Consider the following 18,600-nt stretch of genomic DNA (forward strand, 5'->3'; position numbering starts at 1 on the left):
TCCAACTACCAACTTTACACATTTTGCCTCATTCCGTCAGTCAGACCCGTTAACATAGATGGAATATGCCGGTTTTGGATGTTAATTTTGATTAAAAGACAACAATGCCCTCCATTGATTAAAAAAAAAAATTGGTTTATTAATTTGGTTTAAATTTATTAATAAAAAAATATTAAAACTAATCTATTTAATAATAATAATAATAATAATAATAATAATAATAAAAAAGCAAAAAACAAGAAAAAGAAAACGGGGTGGCTGTTGGAGGGGGTGGTGTGCGAGCCAGCCCCAGAGGTGGGCCCGGCCACCTCTCGGGTGGCTCACAGGCCACCCCAAAAAAACCTAGGGTGGCCGCGCGGCCCCCGAAGTTGCGGGGTGGCTTGCACACCACCCCCTCCACCTAAGGGGGTAGCAGCCACCCACTTCGGCAACATCCCTTTTCCTTCCCTTTTTTTTTTTTATCTTTTTTTTTTTTTTAAGTTGAGGGCATTTAAGTCATTTTTGAAATTGAGTGAAGGTATTTAAGTATTTTCATGAGTTATGCTGACAGAAAGGGGTAAAACATGTAATTGTGGTAGTTTAATGCTTTTTTTTGGTCGAGTTGGTAGTTCATGAGGGCATCGAATATTTTTTGGTAGTTCATAGGGGGAAAAGGTAATTACTCCAAAAATTAATATATAGTTGAAATAGAAAAATATTTGGAGAGTTTGATATTGGAAGTTTGTTAAAAGTAGTAGTTTAAATAACAAAAGTAGATTTTTTAGCTAAAATTTAGAGAAAATTTAAAGAGCTCACTAGAGATGTTCTAAAAAGAGTAACTCAATACGTCCTACACATGTCTCTCTTGTGTCCCTCTAATAAGGTCATAATAATGACTTTTAAAATCATCATTGGACTTGTAATTGATCATTCTTAAATTTTGATCAAATGATGATTTTAAAAGTTACATCATTATTAGATGGACATGAGTATGATGTCTAAAATTACTCAATTTATCCTATTACATGTTTAAGAAATTAATATTCACGTTATCAGGGTTACCTATAGGTTGGCTGGATTAAAATGTCATTGAATACTAATAGACAAGTAGAACCGTTGAAATTAAGTAAAATAACTATCATCGGGTCAATATCGATATAGTGAGCTGTCATGGACATCAGCTACAGAGCATAGTAGTATATAACGATTCTAAGTGTCTCACATGACTTAAGTACAATCTTAATTAACCATGTGTATATAAGTTCTTTGGCATTATCCCCTTACAAGTCGATTTTCAATAAGTTCTACTCAAAATTTATATCATTTAAATAGATCTAATCCTTATTTAATAGAATTTTATTCTAATACATACAATCGTGTTGTCACTAAAATCATGGGATTGAATTTAAATTATTTGTAACTGTACAGATTAGTAATAACATAATGTTTCTTGCACGCTTTGTAAAGTGTGTTAGTTTTCAATTTTTTTTTTATTTTATTTTTTTATTTAAAAAAAGAAAAAATCTGTTTTGCACACTTTGTGTACAAAGTATACAAGAAATTAACATTACTCTTAATAATATATCATGTAACTTTTGAATTGTAAGTTACAAAACAAACGTTCGTGTACATCATCGATTGTACTAATATAAATACAATAATATAATATTCTGTTTAGGTATAGGCGAAATGTCACACCAATTCTCTTAAGGCAATACCTACAAGTTTTTCTAGTTACGTGGTTTGCAAGGAATTTCATCATAAACAAATTAAGGAGCATTTGGTATGAAAAATGAAAAATGTTTAGTTTCATTCTCCTGTGCATGTTTTATTCATCTTCGAATAAGAGATGTGCAAATTGATCATTGAATTTATGGGATTACATGTGGGTTTCACAAATACAATTAATGATGAATTTGCAAAAGAGATATGCAAGAGAATGACATGAAATATATTTCATGAGAAATAGACCCTAAAATTGATAGGAATAGCCAATTTTTTTTTTTTTTTTTTTTTTTTTTTTTTTTTTTATTTTTCGTTTTGTTGCACATTATGCCTCGAAATAGTCATTAATTCCCATGAAAATTACTATTACTTAAATTGAGGAATATATATTCTTGGACGAACAAAATGGGGGTTTCCAAAAATTTCTTATTTTTTATGCAAACTTATTTTTTTTTTTTTAAATAAAAAATAAAACTCAAAAAACTTGAAACATTATATGGGTGGGCAACCACCTTAAAAGAATGCAGGGGATGATTGCATCATTCCTGATGTCATTGGGAGTGGCTGCAACCGCTCATCAGGGATGATACTGTCCACCCCTAGTGTTTTGACTGGGTGGCTAGCCAGTCATATTATGTTTCAAAAAAGGATTGAATTTTTTTATTATTTTATTATTTATTTAATTTTTTTTTTATTATTTTAGAAACTTTGATTAGTTCTGTGAGAGAATCACATGTTGTCACCAAACTGAGAATATAAATATACATTTCAATCTAACTTCTTGTACTCCAACTTCGAATTAATTAATTAATAGCACTCAATTTCGTATGCCAAACATACCCTTAAGATAATGACCGAAGGCTAGCTTGACCAGGTGAAGTAAACTGACACAAGGAAAGCAAATATTATTTTGAATTAGTAGACTTAAGAAGTTAAGATCACTTCAACTTTAGAAAGAGGCGAGCCCATGAAGTCGATCTTACAAGTTTATAACGATAAAATTTGATTAACTAATATGGTTGGGGCCTGTTCTAAGCTTGAAATGATCCAACACAAAGTCCCAGTCCCATCCATGGCCGCATGCAGATAGTACTGTACGTAATTGTCTTGCTTTTTTTTTTTCCTTTTTTTTAACTGGTCAGAGCCAATGATTAATTTCAACAAAAGAATCTTACAACTGATGTAAAAGATTTTTTTTTTTTTTTTTTTCCCTAAAGAAGCTCAGAGGGTCAACCCAACGTAAAGAAGAAAACTGTTTCTTGGTACCTTAATTATGTGGTTGAACTCTTATAATAAAAGATATTGTGAATATCTTTATAAGCAATATAAAAAATAATGAGAATAAAAGAGTTATGTTAGAAGTGATTCTTGAAGAAGGTTGAAAGAAATGAGTTTTATTCAAGGTACATAGCGGCCATCAGAAGTGATTCTTTCTTGAAGATGTTCCCTTGTTTTTCACGTCAGAAACAGACCTAGCCTTCTCAACATGAACACGTTAATTACCTGCCAACTTTAATTTTCAAGTTTCCGGAGTATGTCAAACCGATGAAAAAGGGAAAAAAAAAATGATACAAAACAAATAACACATTTCAGGAGTAGGGGTTTCTTTTGTTAACACCTTCCGCAGTTAGGTGTTGCCCATCTAAACTCTGAAATTTTCAACTGATCGATCCAACCAAGAACCATGATGCATGCGCAATCAAAGAAGAAGAAATTTTCAAACAGATAAAAAAGAAGCATGAACATAAACAAGTACAAGTGAAGAAATCAATCCTCTAAAAGTTGAATATATCTCAATTACCATGTGAGATGCAGCTAGCCTCATTATGACCATTTCGCATTAATTCTTAATTAGTTTCTGGTAGAAAATTAATTCTTAAACAGAAGAACAGGGTTGCACAAACGTGACATAGGAGAAGAAGCTAAGGGACACAAATTTATTTAGAGAAGGAAAAAGGGAAGCAAAGAAAGTAGCCATGGTAAAAATCATTAGCAGATAGAGGTGGAAGAAAATAAACAAAGCCCTGTCACCATGCATGAGAAATTGTTTTCAACATCGTAAACCACAATTAGCTTGAAAAGGATCATCCTATGATACCTATAGGTTGCAGTGTGGGCACCATTTTGCACTTACAAAATCTCCCCATCACTACTACAATTTTGGTCTTTAATTTTGTGACCGCTTTAATAGCGACGACTGAAATGCCGTTGCTCATAATTGATAAGCTAAAAATTGGTAATAGTTATTGTTAGGGAAATTATCATTCCCTAAGCAAATGGGCTTATACTCGAACCAGGCCCAGTTGATCTCGCTGGCCCAACTTGACCCGCTAAGTCACTAGGGTTATACAGAATCCTATAACACCTTGAAGACTACATTTTGAGCACGTAGGATAAGATACATGATTCTAATATCCTATGAAGAGTAAGTGCCTTACTCTCCCACTTAACATCTATCTTATCCCACTAAGGGTCCCACTCAACCATGACATGAAGGTGGAACAATGCGGTTGAGAACTATATGCCTATAAATAGGCTACCCCAGGTACAAAATGGACTCAATGATCTCTAGTACATTGTCTCTTTGAAAATCACAATTAATATTCTCTGACTTAGGCATTGGAGGGGGATCGTCGGCACCCCCGACGCAGTGTTTATTATTTTACAGATCATAAAGAACATGACGAATCTTCAGGCGAATTATCATCCAACACGTCACCATGCTAAAAACTGCATCAACAATTATGATGACAATTATGTCATCATAAATATGTGCACAGGATTGTGGGAAGTTTATAACGATAACATATTACTTTTAGCGGCGACCATGGTCGTCTCTAAAAGTGAAACATCAGCGACAACGATTTTGTCATCAATGATGTTGTGTAAAATTTGAAAAAAAAAAAAAAAAAAATTGAAAAACTTATTCGTACGTAGCTTGTCAGATCAATAACACCAAAGCCCCCTTCCAAATGAACTGCCAATTTTTTTTTCAAATATCAGCAGTTCTTATTTATCCCATACATAGCGTAATCTTGTAGCACGTACTTAACTTATACAGTGGAGATCAGGGACATGTGAATTCACATGCTGTTTATTCTTCTTTCTTTTGATATCAAATGTTCAATTCTTATAAAAATTCTCCAATGTGTTCTTTGTTCTCTTGTTTCCCATTTGTATTAGAGTAATTGTCATGCGCAAATGTGATTGAAACAGTTGAAATAGGATTTCTGCAGCTGATGGACATAGTGTTGGATGGGTTTATTTATGTGGGGAATGTTTTGCAAGCCAGTGAGGCTTTGCATTTTTCTCAATGAAGGCAATTTGCGAAGGAAACGATTCATTCATTAGCTCTTCATATTGCTTCTATCTCTCTGCCAAGCATCTGTATTTTCCTCTATATGGGTTTACTTGCTTCTTCTAGAGGGGAAGTTACTGTTATTATATTTTTATTTCTATTTATCTGTTAGCTAGCCCCACTTAGAGCATCTTGAATGGGCTCTTTAAATTTTCTCTAAATTTTAGCTCAAGAATCTACTCGTTTGAGTTTAACTATCACTTTTAAAAAGTTTCTTACATCAAACTCTCTAAACTTTTCTTTATTTTAACTAGATATTGTTTTTTATTGGTTTTGAGATCGATTCCCTTGCATCACCCACGCACCAATCACTTAACCCCTTCATCACCCACGCATCACCCAAACATCTTCCCTATTTGCAGATGTAGTTCGTCTTAATGACGCCATTGAAGATGGAGGCAAGCGTCTGGAGAGGAAAATGAAAAAAGAAAAGGAAAGGAAAAGGGGCGCAAGGAAGAGATGGAAGAGGCGGGAAAATGAAAGAAAATGATTAAAAAATAAATAGAGAAAGGATTTTGGGGGTCAAATATTATAGAGAGGGTTTATGACATTCACCATGTTAGAGAAATTTTGAAGAGTTTGATGCATTAGGTTTTTTGAGAACTTTCATCAAAATTTGGTGAAATTTTTGAAGTGAATAGTCCATTGAGGATGCTCTAATGCCAATGCTAAAGTTGTTCCCTTCTTTTCCTTTTTCCCTCTAAAGAACCTGAGTTCCAAAAGGCATTTCTAGTATTGAGTTACGAGAAGTGATAGAGGGGGGACCTTTAACCGGCCCTCTTCCCCCTCTTTTCAATAAAAAATACAATTTTATTCAAAAAAGAAAAACAAAACAATCAAAAGGTATATTTTAGTGAATAAAATTGTATTTTTTTATTGAAAAGAGGGAGAGGTGGGCCGGTTAAAAGTCTCCCTCTATCATTTCTCATTGAGTTACATTTGGGGAGTAAGTTTTTCTTGCTTTCTCCAATTTTATTGTATTTCAATTATTCATGCATAAATTATGGATATGGTACGATTGTTGATCCCTCATTTGCAGAAATTAGATTTGGAAAACTCATTTGCATATTGGTTCTAATTGTAACGACTCACTCCAAACGACACAATATTGTTCGTTTTTATCTCCTCTGAACCAGACTTCTCAAAAGGTCACTCATCTTGGTATCACTCTCACAGAAGCACACTTAACTGTGGAATTCTGATAGGTTTATAGCTATCACGGCTTTAAAACGTGTTGCCAAGAAGGGTGCGAATATACATATAAGCACATTTTCATTCTCATATACAGGCGATGTGGGACGTCTACACTAATCTATGAGATAAGGCTTATTGATCTCTCAAACTCTAAGATTTTGATTACTGTGAAGTAAAACTTGGCTATATTCTCATATGTCTCTGAAATTCACAAAAGCTTTTCCTACAATTAATTAAAAATTCATACGGGACTGATTCGAAGCTTGAGCACTTCAGCATAAATTGACAACTTTGCGTGCTTCTGCCAATAGCCAAATACTTTTTTATAATTGCACCAGAAAATTAGTTAAATGACTGATTGTCACAATGTGATGGAAAAAGAGATTGATGCCACTATATATGTTGTGTTTTTGTTCTATTACTTGTATGGGGTATGTGCGATTGGTGGTATATATCTATGTGTGTTAAAGTGTCTTACGTCGCCAAGAAATACATAATCTGGTTACTTTATAAATTATGGACACCCCTCACTACAAAAAAAATGCAAATTCTAGATGGTTTAAAACCGTCCAGAAATGCAGAAAAATCGTCTGGAATCAATTCCAGACGGTTTTTTCTGGACGGTTTAAAACCGTCCACAAAAATGCATCGCTAATTATGGTTAGGGACGGTTTGGGCAAAAACCGTCCGGAATTGCAGACAGTTTTGTCCAAACCGTCGAGAACCGTTTCTAGACGGTTTAGTTAAACCGTCTGTAATTTATTGTAGACGGTTTGGGCCCAAACCGTCTGGAAATTATCTGAAAAAAATAAAATAAAATTTTAATAGAAAATTCCTTAATACAAAATCCTGAAACATCTAAATCCAAATTCATTTCCAAATCTAAATCTAACATCCAACATCATCCAAAACCAAAATCCAACATCATCCATATCCAATCCAACATCCAAATCCAAATTAAATGGTACCAACAACAAATCGTGCAAATCCAAATTCAAATTTTCACAATAGTTTACTTACATATCATAAATTAAATTCAATTACAACGACAACAAAATTCAAGTCCAAATACCTAATTAAAACCCAAAAAATTTGATACCTAAAATCTGGCAATGACAATTAGACATCACCTTCTTGGTTGTTTTCCGTTGATGGTACTTTTCCCGCCATAATCATGGCTACCATACGTTTGACACTTTCCAACTCTTCCTGTTGCGCTGCATATTTGGTGTTTTGCTCTTCGCACAAATTCTTCAAGCGTTCCACCTCAGCAGCCATCTCTATTTCCCTGGGAGTAGGCGCACTAGATATTGATCCTTGTTCAAAGGAATAAGAGGTGGATTTACCGGGAGTCGGCCCTAGCCCCAACCCGCATACACGTCCGGCATGTTCCCGTCCTAGCACTTGTGCGCACGCATCATTGTGCGACCAATATACCGACCCCTGTGAACTTGAGCGTTCTGAAGGCGACTGATGTTTGATAATTGTCCTTATCTTCGCCTGCACAAAACATATAAATAAAAACATTTTCAATCTTTTCTCAAGTGGACAAAAGGTTAAAAATATATATATATATATATAAAGAAAAAACTTTCAACCGGAGAATAATGTATACGTATTTATCACGTACTTACCATAGCTTTCACAGCCGTTGCATTCACAGGGTTCCCATCTTTCTTGGAATGCGAGACAATGAACATATCGTCTCGGTTCGGGGTTTCACCTGTGTATTCCTCCTGCAATATCATTAACATACTCAATTATAACCTTATTATCTTACTATAGTGTTTACAAGCCGTGAGCATTTTAAATTTGTTTTTACCATTTCTCGTGCAACCTGTGCGACGCTCTTTGATCCCAGAGTGTGAAGAAATGCATTGCAGCTACGGCTCATCTTGGCCTTCAATGAATTCGCCTATAAAAATTGTAATGTTAATATGTGGATTCTTAACAAAATAAATAAGGCAATATATAAAAATACCTTATTAGCCGAGGACAACCACCTATCAACTTGCATTTTAAAGTCTTCTGAATCAAAAATTTGCGCTGTCACCGCTGATGTGCAAATTTTAATATGTTACTCGCAAGTGCACGATTCGTTTTGCAATATAGTGTTATGCAAGTACGAGGTCGATCCCACAGGAAAATGGTCAAATATTAGTGTCTTGTTTAATCAACTTCATTTTAACCTAGTTCCAAAGGTTTGAGGATTGATTCAAGAACAAAAGACTAAATAAAATAGATGGAATGAAATATGCAAATTAAAAGGAACTAAGGCTAAAGAATCCACCCAACCAAATCCAACAACTCACACTCTTGGTTTCCACTTGAACAACCAAAGAACATTAAACTTAGGGTGTCATTCAAGTTTCTCAACCATAAACCCTAGAACCATTAAATGAATCCAACACAAAGACAAATCACAAAGAGTACCAATTTGAAATCAAATCATCCAATGTATCATTCAATCACAAGTATCCATCGGTTGAAACACATCAAATGTCCTATTTCCACCACTAACCATATTCATTGCAAAAGATAAAGCATTAAATGAATGGAACTTGAACAACAAATATGATATATCATTAAATATGCAAGTGGTACAACAAGAGTGTGAGTGTCATCAGTGGAAAGGTTTCATCCTCAACCTTAGTTGAGGTTACTAGCCTTCCATGACTAAGAACACCACAAGAAAATGAAGAACAACCATGGAAATAAAAGAAAAGCTTTACAAAGAGGAAGTGTCCGAGAACAAAAGCTACTGAAATACACTACAAAATGTACGAAATTAAACCTATCTACTGTTCTCTCCTCCTTCCTACAAGGAGGCATGACTATGGCTTTTATAGAAGAAAACTAGGGTTAGAAACCCTTGTAGAATGACTCCTCTACCCTCCTCTAGGGTTCCTCTCTTGCTAGAGACAACCAAGAACACGAAACCAGCGTGTTCTGCTGCGAAAATCAGAGGGAGAGCTGCTTTTTGTCATGGAGGAGCTTCTGATTGGGCGTTCTGGCGCGCTCTGCAAAAGCAGGTTCTGGGAAATTTCGATCGATCGACTTCGGGCAAAGTTTTGATCGATCTACTTTTCAGGACCTCCGAATTTTCAGTCATTTCCTTATAAAATTTGTCATTCCTCTCTTATTGACCTACAGAAACAGAAAAACACAAAAACTAACCAAAACATCAGAAAACAACAAGGCTAAAGGTCTAACTAGTGCAAATCAAGGCGTCCAAATACACAATATTCGGCACTCATCAACCGCCCTACTGACCACAGATTCTACGGTATCTGTTTCTTGCAAATTCATACTTTTCTTGACCTTGTGCCTGAACTGCCTTCTTTTTGTTGCAAGGTCCATCAACGTTAGCCTTTTTATGTTCGCAATGTCGTGAACAGACTCCATATAGAATTTTTTCTAAACACAAATGAGAGGGTATAACTTAATTGGAAATGTAAGACTACAAAACTATAAATACATTTTCTAATTTTGAATTGTAATAAATATAGTTGATGATGACATAAATATTGCTTTGGTATGCATAGGTTAGAGTTCCATATAGAATTTTTTCATACCGTTAGGGCGAGCCACATCTCTTCCTTCCCTTCTGGTGGTAACTTCCTCCGGTTACCATGCAACTGGATAAAAACCATTTCTTATGATCATCCCACAGATTCTTCTAAATTTCTCGCTACCCGGGCCGGTTGGTTGGTATGAGGCATTGAATTGGATCACTATCCTTTCCCCATCAGGTATGTGCCATATTTCCTTAGGACTACCAGCAGTCCTAACATTCCTTCTACCCTGCTCATCTGCATCTCATAGAATGGATTATGTTACACTTGATTGTTACTAAGTTAGTAGAAGATTAGCAAAGTAACTGACTATCATCAAACATAAAATAATCCATACCTATTGTGAGAACTTTTCCACCCCATAACATACGCGGCACCCGAGAAGTACTGCTATGATGTGAAGTCTCAGGCCCTGATTGTGCTAATGATCCAAAATCCATATCAGGGCCTACACATTGCTGAGGATCTACACCATCTTGTGTCTCGTTAAGGTCTTGTGTCGTATCATCTGACCCTACAACCGGTGGCTCATGTAGTACATGCTGAGGATCTACGCTCCTTTGTGTCTCATTAGGGTCCTGTGTCGTATCATCTGACCCTACAACCGGTGGCTCATGTAGTACATGCTGAGAATCTACACCCCATTGTGTCTCGTTAGGGTCCTGTGTCGTATCGTCTGACCCTACAACCGGTCACTCAACTGCTGTGCGGTCTACAGGCGTCCAAAAATCATTTACTAGTTGCGGGGTCTTTCGTTTAGGGGCCATGTGAAACTGCAAACACATTGAAATTGGTTAGAATTAATTGTAAATTAAATATACTAGAGGCATTTACAGAAAATGACATTTTAAAAAAATAAAAAGTGGGACGACTATAAGTAAATCATTCTAAACACCATATATTTGGATACTCTTTAATAATTTAACCATGTTTCTGCATACAATTATTATGTTGCTATGGTGGCTGGAACATTAGTACGTGCACAATCAATGTTATCAAAACCGACGTCTCCCGTCACGTTGATGTTGAAAGGCTCGTGCTCACGATAACTGTCAGCGTCGGCATAATCCTCACTTTCACCACTGCTAACATCGTACACATTTCTTAGTTTTGTCCTTACGGCAACAACCCAATTTGGATTGTTGGGATCCTTGACATAATACACCTGCGATACTTGATTTGGTAGTACGAATGGATCATCGGTGATTCGCGCACTCGTGTGTATTAGGTTCTTGAAATTTACAAGATCGAATCCATATTCGTCCTTTTTGTATCCCTTATTCAGTTGAATGTCGGCCCAATCGCACTTGAAAAGCACATACCGCGTCAAGTCGTAGTATGTAACCTCGATTATTCGAGTTAGCTTACTGTAGTAGGTGAGACCATCTTCAGTGGTGACACACACTCCACTGTTTTGACTTTTTTTTTTCTTCGTCAACATCCAAGGTGCGTTATAAAACGCCATTAACCACATACCGCTTATATTCTATAACATCGAACATTGGGCTTTTGGCATGACTTACAAGTTTCTCTCCCAATTCCATTCTATCCGCTTTGTCCAACTTATCAACCTGTGATTTGGACACCTTATTGTAAAAAATAATTCCGTGTCTTTTATAGGCAAATAAAAATTCAAACCAATATTTTTCTTACGTGTGACTTGTACTAGCTACAGAATTGGTCCCTGTGTTGCTTCACCAATTGTTGATGCGATGTATGTTCCCTATTATTTGATTCCATTAGCGACTCCATGTGCATCCTATACGTAAATAGAACGTGTATTCGGTTACTTTTGAATGTATTTAGATGCGTACAATACTTATTTAAAAATGTAACTCACGTGCGAAATCGGAGGAAATCGTCAAAGTTGAATAAAATATATCGGTGTGCTTGCTCAAACGTGATCTTATCAAGTTTTATCCAACTGCTCGCCCCTCTCGATTTATCTTGGTGTCTTGGAGCCTTATTGTGGACCGTTGGCACATTTACTAAATAGCGGGAGCAAAACGTCAACAATTCGTCCGGAAAGTAACCCTCTGCAATAGATCCTTCTGGTCCAGCCTTATTACGAACGGTACGTTTATATCTACCAAGGCACCTACATTAAAGCTAAATCGTGAGACCGTAACATAGATTTGATATATAGTAATAGGTCATTCGATTGAATATATAATAAGTGAACATAATTTTAACATTACCTCTCAACGGGATACATCCACCTGTAGTGTACCAGTCCGCCTAGTTTGCATTCACGTACTAAATGTATGATTACGTGCACCATGGATGTAAAAAAACCCGGAGGGAATATTCGTTCCAATTTGCACAAGATTATGGGTATCTGATTCTCTAGACGATCCAGATCTTCCACCCGTAGTGTTTTTGAACAAATGTCCCTAAAGAAACCACATAGCTCGATTAAAGGCCTCATAACATCATCTGATAAGGTTCCTCGAAATGCAATAGGCATGAGTTGTTGCATGATTATGTGATTGTCATGACTTTTCAAACCCCTAGTAGTACAGGTTTTACCATTCATGTCCAATAGCGTGCCAAGTATGTTATCAATGACATTTTTTTCTGTGTGCATCACATCAATGTTATGGCGTAGTAATTGATCTTTCCAATAAGGCAAATCGTATAATACACTTCTCCTCTTCCAATCAACTTCCCCATGGGGCAACTTTTGTCCGGTCTTTGCCCGATTCACAACACCGTCTAATTATCTCATGATCTCATCGCCATCTGGCACTTCGGGGGGACCACCCAGTTCCTACGCACCGTTGAATCGTCTCTTGTTTCTTCTCCATGGATGATCCGGAGGCAACCATCGCCTATGTCCCATAAAGCAGAATTGTTTACCATAAGTTAGCCACGTTGATTGCGTTTCATGCCTACAACAAGGACATGGTTTCCGGCCATGTGTACTCCAACCTGACAAATCACCGTATGCCAGAAAATCATTTATCGTCCACATCAAGGCCGAACACATTGTGAAATATTTTTTCGATGTTACATCAAAAGTTTCTACCCCTACTTCCCATAGTTTTTTCAACTCACTTACAAGGGGCGCTAGATACACATCTATATTCTGTCCTGGTGCACTCGGACCAGGAATAATCAAGCTTAACATAAAATACGGTTGCTTCATGCACATCCAAGGAGGTAAATTGTAGGGTACTAACATTATCGGCCAAGTACTGTGACTAGAGGACATGTTCCCAAAAGGATTGAAGCCATCTGACGCTAAACCTAGCCTCACATTTCACGGGTCTAATGCGAATACTGGGTAACATGAATCGAATGCCTTCCATGCTTCTCCATTGGCCGGATGCCTCAACACACCGTCTTTTGTACGGCCTTGAGCGTGCCACTTCATATGTGGCGATGTATGATGTGACATAAACAACCTCTGCAGCCTTGGTATTAGAGGAAACCAACGCAACACTTTGACCGGCTTTTTTTTCAAACTTTTTGTCGACCCATCTTCATTAGTTAAGTCATCCTTCCACCTGGACTCATTGCAGAATGTACATTTGTCCAACTTTTCATTTTCCCTCCAAAACAACATACAACCTTTGCGACAAGTCGATATCTTCTCATACTCAAGGCCCAAATCCTTCAAGTACTTTTTCGCCTCGTATGTGTCTTTAGGCAAACTTGCATCTGGATGCATCAGCTCATTGATGAATTCGAGCAACATGGAGAATGATGTATTGCTCCAACCGCCCATACACTTAATGCTATATAAATGCACAATAACTCCCAATTTGCTATGTTTGGTATTTTCATGGAGTGGTGTATGGGCATCCTTTAGCAATTCTTCAAACTTATATGCTCCCTTGTTAGAGTCTTCAATTTCAGCATCCACAGATTCGGTTTTGGCTTCGACTTCGGCTTCCACTTGAGACCCACCGACTTCTACACAAACATCGTGCATCGCAAAAACGTCATTAAGCATGTCTTGCATCCCACTGGACCCCCCATGTAGTGGAATGCTATCCACTTGAACCGTCCTGGGAACTTCATATGTTGTCTCGTTATCAACGTAAGGGACAAGTGATTCTCCATGCATTATCCACTCAGTGTAACCCTCAATAATCCCGGCGCCTGACGTTAAATGGGCAAATACAACTTCACTGGACCATGATTTGCCCAACAGACACTTCTTACAGGGACACACAATGACCCCTTTTCTATTCAAATGTTCACATGCAAATTTCACAAACACTAAAACCCCACGAATATACTCTCGCGAACTTCGCGGCAACTTCATCCAACTCTTGTCCATCTTTCTAACTACATCACAAAATAATCCAAATATTTCAAGTTAAGATAACTCAAGAGTACTAATTAACCCCTAAGACAGATTGAGAAAGAGAATTAATCTCTAAAAGCCAAAGAATTGGTGGGAAAGAAAGACTAGTAGTAGTATAGGGGAGTAGACGGGTCAAACTTATAATGATTTGTACCTAAGTATTTGGCCTTATAGGGGATGTGCTTCTCAATGTTCTTACCTCTTAACTTGTCCTACATGCAAAGAACTCTATTGTTTTAATAAAACACAACATATATAAGCTTGACTGTTTTAACTATCAAAATCATCTTACTCGTATAAACATTTACCATCTTTGAGACATCCCACAACATAATTAAGCTTGAAACACAGCTTATGCTGCTTGCTCGTACTGTCAATCCCACAATTTGCAAAAGCAAGTAAAACCCATGAACACAAATATCTAATCAACCAACTTTTAAGAGATAAAAGGCCATCATTAAAATCAGCAAACTATGTAGCAAATTAAATAAGACAAACATTATATTCAAACACCACCTATTAAACCTAATCTGAAATAGAGATATCTGAACAGAAAATTCGAACAGTAATAAAATCACAAGAAAATCATATCACCAGAAAAAGATGGCAAAAAAAATAAAGTTTAGGTCTTTTCACAAATACCTTTCAAATTCACCTTTCATTTAAATAAATGTATTATAGTAAATTGTGAGTGTATGGCTATACACATGAAATATTTCCAATGGTTGTTTATTGTGAATATTCATTTTAACAAATAGGACAATAATTTAGTAAACTAATAATTCCATTTTGATGATGAGTTCAAGATAATAGAGAGAAATCTGATATTTTTCAGTTTATCATGTTAAGTGTTTAACGTTGATATGTCATTCTCTTATGGGAAATGCTTGATGGGGGACACTCATCCGTCCCCTGTCAGCCATTTATAATAAAAAATGGTTTTTTTATTATAAATGGCTGATGGGGGACGGATGACCGTCCCCTGTGTAGAACGACTCTTCTCTTATTGGAGGGCACAAAAAACTTAAGTTGTGTAGCAGTTATTCTCAATGTTTCTTATGCACTTAATTTGTTTCCCAAAACTCATTTAAACTTATACTTGGAAAAACTACTGAATCACTTCATGAATTTTTCTTATGCCTATGGATGATCCGGATCTCGAACTTAGCAAACCAACATTTGTTATGGGTTATATTTTTCAATGGTTATGGGATGTGGAAGTTAGGATTGAATTTCCATATAATTTTGATTGAGGAGAAAAGCATTGATAGTGAAGTCTTATCAGGGTGGATGTTGGATCATGGGTTACTGTAAAAGTTGAAAAGCATTGATAGTGAAGTCTTATCAGGGTGGATGTTGGATCATGGGCTACTGTAAAAGTTGATCTTTATATATATATATAACTTTATAGAGTTAATTAAAAGGGCAACCGACTTTTGAAGCCATTATTATACATAGTTATAGGGCACATTCCAGCTCTAAGAAAGTCAACAAATGTTCATATGTTGGAATGTTCACAGTGAACATTTAATTAAGGGTAGAATTCACAATTATATTTTAATTATTTACACAATGTGACATTTCTTTTTAAATACGATCAATGCATAGCATATCTCATTTAGCTATTTTTCATGTTTTACTCATATTTTTGATGTTTGGTCTCTTGGTTTACTTATTATACAAACAGAAACATAATCGTTTGGGTCCATATAAAGCTACCATAAACAGCCCAAATCTAAATAGTTTTATCCTCGGATATCAAGTGAAAAGCAAAGACAAAACAATGACGAGAAGATGAAGAACATAAAAATTTAAATTTAAAAAATAAAATAAAATTTAAAGGATCAAAAACTGGTGTTAATCGTGAACCGAATTACAAATTTAAAAGTTTAAAAATAAAAATTGCAAAAACTGAGCAAAAAATTAAAAAAATACCTTTAAACCAGGCAGAAGAGGGCTGGTGGATAGGTTTGGCTCCCGGGCTAGCTGAGACATTTGGGGGCGTCGCCGGAGAAAATGAGGAAGCTAGGCTGGCCGAGATCGACTTCCAGAGAGAGGGGCCGGATGGATCGACTACAAGCTAGCCGAGCTAGCGAGCGAGCTCGAGAGACAACGAGAGAGAGCCGGCGGACGGAGAGAGCGCCGAACTGAGTCACAGATAGCACCAGAGAAGGGGGGAGGAAGAGGGCCGGCGGCCGGGTGTGAGAGACTCTGAGAGAGTGTGAGAGAGAGAGAGAGAGAGAGAGAGAGAGAGAGAGAGAGAGAGAGAGAGAGAGAGAGAGAGAGAGAGAGAGTGCCAGATTAGCTGAATTTTCTGGAGAGAATACGCGCGTACTGCCCTAGCAAGATGATATCACGCGGGTTAATTGGTTTTTTCTAATTTTAGATCTAGGGTTTTGACGGTTTTTTTTAAACCGTCTGTAATTTTATAATTACGAACGGTTTTAATAAAACCGTCCGTGTTTCTAAGGACGGTGTTACTAAACCGTCCGTATTTTTTTTTTCTCGACGGTTTAACCAAAAAACGTCCACAAATTTTTTTTTTTATGTCGATAATTCCTTTTTTTGGTAGTGCCTCCTCTCTCGAGATGTCTTTTGAGAGTGAGTAAGGCGCATGGACTTTTACATGGTATTAGAGCGGGTTCCTTGGACGATGATGAGCTTTTCCTTCCCGATGTTAAACACGTGTTTGGCCAAAAGTTGCCACACGTGAAGGGGCATGTTAAAGTGTCTCATATCGCCAAGAGATACATAACCTGGTTACTTTATAAATTATGGATACACCTCTTCTCTTAAGGCGTCTTTTGAGAGTGAGTAAGGTCCATAGACTTTTACAGTATGCACTCTTATGTTTTCTTATCAAGCTTCTTCTATGCTATTCTTCCATCCAGAATTTGTGAAATTTGTGGTGAGACTACAAAAATCGTCGCCGGAGTTATGGTGGGGTTGAACGGGATGAGGATAATAGCTGTCGAATTCTCACGTCAGAGAAGACACCGTTTTTGCGACTTCCTACATTGCTTTGTCTGCTTCTAGCGTTCATACTCCCTTGGTTCTTTTCACGGGACTTCTAAGCTTATGAGTTATTTTCAACTTTAATTATTGTTGAAATTTTATAGATGTATGCATTGAAAATTAATCTGAACCGTACCATTTTTTTTTTAATTTATTTATTTAGACAGATGTTGATGCTTGTTTTTGCCAATTTTTATGTAGTTTCAAAACTTTGGTTAATGCATGTGAGTGTTGTGTACGTTAAGGTATTTGTTGATTGAATACTTGTATAATGAAAGAGTGATAGCTGTTCTCTAACGGGTGTCTACCCATGCCAAAGTTTTAAGTTGTAGCGGACAAGATTTGTTCGTAAAAGTGATCGATCTGTGTAAAAGAACGTCAGAAATTCTAAAGTCATTGGGGTGGAAGGTGAAGAGTTCTTCACAAGTTTTTCACTTCATTACCAAAATCTTTGTGTTTGATTTTATGTTTTCGTGGATTTTGGTTTTGATAACTGTGGTAATTGGCTTAATAATTGGTTTGATAATCTTGTGCTTAACAACATTAACAACATGGTGCCTAAATCAGAATTTTCACTTTGAATCTATTTCTTCAATCATATCTCTGACTCTATTTGAATGTATTTGTTTCCATGATGCAATATTCTGATTATTGGACACCTCCAAACCCTTTTCTGTTTTTCTTTGTTCCCTTATATATATTCGATCTGAACCAGGAGAATGATTTTACTTTCAATATATGCCTTTCAAGTCTTATTTTGTACGTAAAAACATCCTTTTAAGGTACATCTTATATGTCAACAGCGACAAAGTTATATGCTACCCCAATCAACCTCATAGCCTTCAAATCACCTTCAATCTAACCCAACACAAAGGAATCATAACCATAACTAGTTTACTCCTACCATAGACCTAGACAAAATTAACCATTATCATTACTGGATCCTAGCTAATAGCATTGCTTTTAAGGTGAATCAAGATCAAAATTTTATCTTCCATCTATCATCAACCAATATCAGCTATATATATGCATGCCTTGAGTGCAAGCCCGGCCACTCCATTTCTAATTAAGGGTCAATTCACAAAGAAATTTGTGAGGTTAAAGGTGCACAAAACAATGGGGGCATCCAGTACTCTAGCTAACACAGTTTCTAGCTAGCACCAACCACAAGATAATTCTGTATAATCTTACAGAAGTTTCATCAAAATATAATGTGAAATTAGTACATATTGTAGGTGAGGTAACTGAAGATAATGAAAAGAGTCTATTTTTGGTCACAAATATCATAACAACATGTACGATGTAAGAATACCTTCTACATAAGCACCAACGTACGTACACCATCTTATATATTAATATGATTGAAATTAATAAATCAAGCCAAAAGTCATGCTATTTAAGTTTGTTATAAATAATTATTTGGGTAAGAAAACAAAAGG

The 18,600-nt window shown here is 36.4% G+C and overlaps 1 protein-coding gene across 1 annotated transcript; it reads right to left on the reverse strand.

The window, feature by feature from the left end:
* Positions 1 to 13,093: 13,093 nt before the first annotated feature.
* Positions 13,094 to 14,119, reverse strand: LOC133874074 (uncharacterized). Its single transcript, XM_062311936.1, has one exon. The coding sequence runs from the start codon at positions 14,117 to 14,119 to the stop codon at positions 13,094 to 13,096; it is 1,026 nt and encodes a 341-aa protein (XP_062167920.1).
* Positions 14,120 to 18,600: the final 4,481 nt, after the last annotated feature.

Source organism: Alnus glutinosa, chromosome 1 (assembly GCF_958979055.1).
Source record: "Alnus glutinosa chromosome 1, dhAlnGlut1.1, whole genome shotgun sequence".
NCBI lineage: Eukaryota > Viridiplantae > Streptophyta > Magnoliopsida > Fagales > Betulaceae > Alnus > Alnus glutinosa.